A 6,250-nucleotide genomic window follows, 5' to 3' on the forward strand; every position below is an offset into this window, starting at 1 on the left:
GGCAGTATTTTGAAGGCAAGTGCAATAGAAGGAGGGTAACTTGTTTGGAAGGGTGGGGATAGCACTGCCTATCATTTCACAAAGCATTCTTTGAGAAGGGAAGAGCTGCGTGCCTTAAGGTGCTAATCATGATCAGCATGTTCCATTCTGAACACCTGGACATGCTTGCAAAATACAGGACATGCCTCCATCCAGGCTGGAAAGAAGGAGCCCACTGCTGCAGGGTGGAGTGGGTTCCTTTGTGCAAGTCAGCACAAGTCCCAAAGCCTTGAGGTGGATTGGAAGGTAGAGAGCTTCTAGACACAAGCTATTGCCAGAGTGTTTGGTTGGTGTTGCCTGTTCCTCAGAGTGTGGACTAATCTCCACTCTTCATTCCCCGTGACTGTTTCCTTCCTAAGGAAGATTCGCGCCTTTCTGATTGCAGGTCGTGTGCTTATGCAGCTAAAGGTAGCTGGGAGGCTGCTGAGCTGAGGTGAGCTGAGCTGGTAGGCTAAGTGGAGCAGTAAAAGTCATTCACAGTCAGTGAGTGAGTTGACCTCAGGTCCTTCAAATAATGCAGTCCAAGAAGATTTTGCCAGTATTTCCACTGGAAGCCTACCACAGGTCTCTTGCTTTTTCTGTGTTTGACTGGCTGGTAGATTGGGAGGGACAAGAGGGTGTGAAATGCTTGACCAGGGCATGAATGAAATGGCTTTTTTCTTTAGTTGGTCCTAGGCGTCTCAACCTGAAGTTCTAGGGAGAGAGAGTGGGAGTGGCAGAGTTTGTTTAAAGCTGCCTTTTCTCCAGGGTCAGCAAATGAATAGGCTCTTTACCACTCTGGGTCTGGTAGTGTGGGCTTTCTGAATAGCTTTAGCTACAGGTGAGTTTATAAAACACCTCCCTCAGAACAGACTGGAGGTTTTCTCTGTCTGCTTGACAGTCAGGTGACTGGAGGTCAGAAGAAATTTTTCCTCCCGTTCTGCATCTTATTTACTCATGTCCCAAAGGTGAGCACTGTGCTTGGCCATGAAGCTTGTCATCAGAAGACATTTAAAAGGAGCAGGGTGACATAGGCTGCTGAAACAGAGTAGCCTGTGAAATTCCTGACTCTCTCGTCTTTCTTTGTGGCGCTGCCTGTGAATGACTGATCAGTGGCTGCTGTGATCCTGTCTTCCTCTGCTTCCCTCCCTGCTGGGTACCACTTGGGACATGGAGCTGTTCAATGGCGACCTCATCTAGATGGCAGAATTTATAAGGAGCTGGTTGTTGGTTTTATATAGGATGGTTCAGAAAACTGTGTTTTCTGAGTGCACCCAGCTCTTGTGTCACGGCTGGACAAGGGAAGGGCGATCACTCAGACATTCTGTGTTTTGTCAGCCCTCAGCTGATAAAGAGTATTTCAGAGATCACCCAAGAGGAATTTGAGTAGCCCAAGGGAGCAAAAAGGGACCTCCTGCTGTGCTGTGCTGTGATCAGCATCAGAGAAACTCTTCCCAATAAACAGCACCATCGTAGCCAGTAGCAAGGATCTCCAGTCAGAAAAAAGCAAGGGAGGAGGTTTGTACTGAGGATGGCGTCTAAATGCAGACACGTCTACATCCCTATACAAAATAGAGTTCCTCTCGGAATGGCAAGAGAGAAGCCAGTTGCTGCAAGTGTCAGGAGGAGCACATCTTTATGTGGCATTGAGGGAGAGCACATTAGAGTGGAGTGATCTAAGCTTCAGGAGTTCTGTGTTTTGAGGACTTTTCTTTTTCCTTTTCCAAACTTGTATTTCTTGTTACAGTGGCTTGTCCATTTCTCAGCCAGGCTATTGATCAGCCACATCTAGCGTAAGAAGTAGTTTGGATGGTTTTTTGTGCTACTGTGCAAACCATCAGTTGGATGTATGTAATCTTTTGTCAAACAATAAACAGATCTTTGAAAGTGTTCCTAAATTCAGGAGAGAAACCCTCCCAAAAGGGTTTATCTCACAAAAGATGTGTGAGGCAGGACAGTATTGGTGTAAAAGAAGGGTAGGCCTTAACATTGGATGACGTTTAAACTTCCTGTGCATCATTCAAGCAGCCTCTAATTCTTGCTTTCTCACTAAACCTGTAACTAAAAATTAGCCTGTATTGTATGACAGGCTGTGGCCAAAGTAATAAATATTATTGTTAATAGTAAAGAACATCTGCCTGCAATCATCAGTAAAAGCCTGCACCTATATAGAGAGCGTATCGGGGTCCTGTCACCCATATTTATATTTGAGAAGGGTTTGTGTGGGAGGGTGCTTGTGCCTGCTTTGTACAGGGAAGCCCTGGGGTTCCCAGGTTCACGACTGATGGGTCTGCACTTTGTGTCTGTTGAGGCTCTGGGTGCCCAGGGCCATGATGAGTTCCCGGGCTGGGGATGGCGGGTGGGGCTGGCCTGTGATGCGCTCTGGGGCCTGTGACACCACAGGGGCCGTGTCACAATGGGGGCAGCTAGAAAAGGCCCCGTTGGTTGCCGTTGCCCCCAGTAGAGCCTGGGCAAGCGGTGAGTGCACACAGGTGGTGGGGAGGCCGGGCTGGGGGAGGGCTGGGGCAGAAGCGCCGGCAGCCGGGGCGTGTGTTCTGTCCCTGCACGCAGGGCCCAGCCCCTGGCGGGAGCGCCTTGCTCCGGCTCGGTGCTCGCTGGGGCAGCGGTGCAGGCCTTGCCTCCTGCCAGCTGCCGGGGGCCCTCTCCTTCCTGCTGCCACATCCCTGTGGCTCCTGCCCCGCACCGGCTGCCTCCATTCCGGCCCTACTGAACCCCTTCTGTGTGTCCTCTTGCAGACCATGGCTTTATTGTCATTGCTCTTCGTGCTCGTGCAAAGCCTGATCCAGTACCCCCAGCCAGCTGGGGATGGGCTGGATGAGGCCACGCACCGGCGAATGCAGGAGCGGGAGGAGCTGCTCGACCGCGAGATGGCTCGGCTGCTGCAGGAGCTGGAGCAAGGGCCCCCGGAGCAGCAGGATGAGGGCTGGGGAGCTCTGCTCTTTGGTGCCCTGCAGCAGTGGCCATTCTGGGCTCTTGCTGGACTCCTGCTCCTCTTGGGCCTGTGGTTTAGCTGCAGGAGAAAGTGCCGTGAAGCCAACAGCAGCGGCAAGGACCAGAGCTCCTGCAAGACCCTAGGAGAGGAGAGAGGAAAAGAACAGCAAGAAGACACTATTGATTCAAAGGAAGATGGAGAAAACCATAATATGACCGTGGAGGCAGATGACAGCGGTAATGAAAATGAAGGAGAAGGCAGTCCTGTGGCTGCAAATGAAGGAGAGGAAGATGATGCCAGTGAAGGAAATGAAGATGTGAAGGTGAAGGAAGACCAAAATGTGAAGAATGAAGATGCCTGTGACTTAAAGAAAGATGAAGGACGGAGTGGTGGGAATGTGCCAGGAGGCAACACTGCTGAAGGAAAGGAAGAAGAACCTGGCAATGTTGCTCGAGATAAAGAAGGCCATGCTGAAGCAAATGAAGGAGAAAACAAGGATGTGCAGGTGGAACAAGACCATGATGCTGAAAAGAAAGAAGGAGGAGATGGAAATGAAGAAAAAACCATTGATGCAAATACGAAGGCAGGCAACAATGATGATGTAAAAGAAGGTCAATACGAGGGAGATGGAAAGGGAGAAAATGCGGATCTGAAGGTGGAGGAAAGCAGTGATGCCGGTGAGCAAAGAAGCAGTGATTGGACAGGACAGGAAGACAGCAGTGATGGTGGGAATGCAGTAGACCATTGCGGTTTTGCTGCAACTGAGGAAGAAAAGAATGACGTTGGAAACGAAGAAGGCAATGATGGAGACAAAGATGAGAAAGGCAGTGCTGCCGATATGAAGGGAGAAAAGAATGAAGATGGAAATGGAGAGGAGCACGGCAACGTTGCTTCAACTGAAGAAGGTGCTGATAAAGCAAGTGAAGGAGACAGCAACAATGTGAAGGTGAAGGAAGACCGGCATTCCAGTGAACACAGAACCAGTGATCGGAAGGGGAAGGATCAGGAAAACAGGGATGCGAATGTGAAAGGCAAGAAGAATGAAGATGGAAAAGAAGAAGAAGGTGGAAATGTGGCTGCCAGTGAAAAAGAAGGCCGCGGTGATGGCAAGGACAAAGGCAGCCGTGGTGGAACTGAAGAGGAAGAAGACACCCGGGACGTTGGGAATAAGCGAGGGATCCTTTTAGTGGATCGCATACAGTGTCCTGTCGAGGACGTAGAGAGAGGTCGCTCAGTGGCAGCGGAGCTGATGGAGAGCTTCACGCGTGTCTTTACTGACAGCGTGAGCAATAGTTTCTACCCGGTGCCTCAAGAAGCCATCGGGGTGGGCAGTGCCTTTGAGGGTTGGAGTCCCCGTGAGCAGGATGTGGTGTACCGCATGCTGGTCCCACTGAATCCCCCGCCGGGACACGCCTTCCACCTGGAGCTGAACAGTGCCGGGCAGATGGCAGCAAGGACCTTCTGCGTCCGTGTGGAGCTGGTGTGCACGTGCGAGAGGGAGCAGCTGGGCGAGAAGCTGTTGTGCTTCCTGCACCACTCGCAGAAGGAGCTGCGGCGGAAGCAGAAGCCCAGCCTCCTAAAGACACTCTGCACCGGCTCCTACCTGGACGTGGAGAAAACCTCCCACTGGTTCTACAAGCTGGTGAGATGCTCGTGGCTGCATTTGCCTCAGTCGTACTCGTGGCACTTGGTGTTTCAGCCCTGCAGCCGGTCCTGCCAATTCCGGCTGAGCAAAGGCAAGGAGAGCCTGATGGTGGAGATGCTGTTTGGGGTGCGCCACGGGGACTCCGACATCTTTGTGGTCAGCCAGCCCACAGAGGCCCAGAAAGGCGGCTCCAGCAGCTCTGTCAGCAGCCGGCCCGCCAAGGCCGAGTCCATCGCAAGCACAGCGTGGCCTGAGACGTACGCTGTGGCAGAGGCAAAATTCTTCCAGCACGTGGCCAGGCAGGTGCCGTGTGAGAGCTTGCACCTGAAATGCCTGCAGCTCTTCACCTACATCCTGAGGGGCACAGGTTTTTCCAGCTCGACCTGGAAGACTGTGGTCATGCACGTGCTGACCACCGTACCGCTGTCCAAGTGGCGCAGGAGGGAATTTGAGCGGCGGCTGTGGGACATCATGGCATACCTGCGCCGCTGCCTGCAGTTGAAACGCCTGGAGCACTTTGTCCTGGGCAACAAGAGGCTTCCTGGGGAGATCAGCTTGCCGCCGGCAATGCGAACGGTCGAGCCGCTCAACCTCTTTGAGCACCTGGCCCGAGATCCGGCCGCCCACGCGGAGGCGATGCAAGCTTACGGTCAGCTGCGATTCCGCCTCTGGACGCTGCTCTCCAGCCACTGAGAGGAATTCCCTGCACAGAGCTGTGCTGGGGGGGCTCACACCCGAAGGCAGCCACGTGAGCACGGCATCATTCTTGCTTTTTTCACTGGCAATCCTGAAGCTGCTTTCCTGCTCCCATGGATGGAAGATGCTGTGGCACATGGATTCACCGTGCAGACACACATCTCTGCGTTGCCTTGCCCTTCGCCTTCCAGTCATGACGGTGCTGTTGCAATATTGCCCAAAGTCTGTAAGGCAGAAACTGGCTCCACCTGCACATCCTCACGGAAGACACTGATGCTGAGAGGTTGCCTGGCATGCCTGGAAGACCAAAACCGAGCCTGTTAGAAAATTAATGTAGTTTTTTCAGTGACCTGTATGTACTTTATAATGGTTTTGTAAAGATGTAGTTCATCTCAGTCTGTGGAAGTGAAGATAATAGTTTTAACTCACTTTACCATAGGAGAATAGGTAGTCCAAGTTTTCGTAATAGGAACTAGTTTCATCATCATCACGTCAAGAGGTCCTTTAGGATTGTTAGTGTGAGATTATTTCCCAGTTACCCTTAGTTTAGGCAATTGAGCTACTCTGGTATAGCTGCCCTTCAGTAATATCTACATATGTATGTTTGAAGAAATAATAAAAGGAGAGAAGTTTCTCAAATTGCCTGAAAAGTGTCCTTCTTTGTATTTAACCCAATGGTTCTTAGAGAATGTCCATCCATTGCAGCTACCTGAAAAAATGACAAAGTGACTCAAGCGGTGATTGTGTCCAGCAGTCACATCTCGGTATTGCATTTCTGCAACACTCTAGAGCCGGGCTATTAATTTTGTCTCATGAATGCAAGCAGAAGTCATGATGGTTGAAACAGCTAAAATATTAATTAATCCTCCCAGTGCTGCTTAAAACCTGCCCCTCCTCATTGAGAGCATGGGAAAGAAAGCTGCTGTGGCCCACGTCAG

The 6,250-nt window shown here is 51.3% G+C and overlaps 1 protein-coding gene across 1 annotated transcript; it reads left to right on the forward strand.

The window, feature by feature from the left end:
* The first annotated feature begins 3,809 nt into the window (after nucleotides 1-3,809).
* LOC138104553 (inositol 1,4,5-trisphosphate receptor-interacting protein-like 1) lies at nucleotides 3,810-5,309 on the forward strand. Its single transcript, XM_069003839.1, has one exon. It carries the CDS (start codon nucleotides 3,810-3,812, stop codon nucleotides 5,307-5,309), a length of 1,500 nt encoding a protein of 499 aa, XP_068859940.1.
* The last annotated feature ends 941 nt before the right edge of the window (nucleotides 5,310-6,250 follow it).

The sequence above is a fragment of the Aphelocoma coerulescens genome, chromosome 1A, assembly GCF_041296385.1.
Source record: "Aphelocoma coerulescens isolate FSJ_1873_10779 chromosome 1A, UR_Acoe_1.0, whole genome shotgun sequence".
NCBI lineage: Eukaryota > Metazoa > Chordata > Aves > Passeriformes > Corvidae > Aphelocoma > Aphelocoma coerulescens.

Coding starts and splice junctions, on each gene's coding strand:
- LOC138104553 (XM_069003839.1), top strand. CDS start 3,810: ATGAAGGGAGAAAAGAATGAAGATGGAAATGGAGAGGAGCACGGCAAC.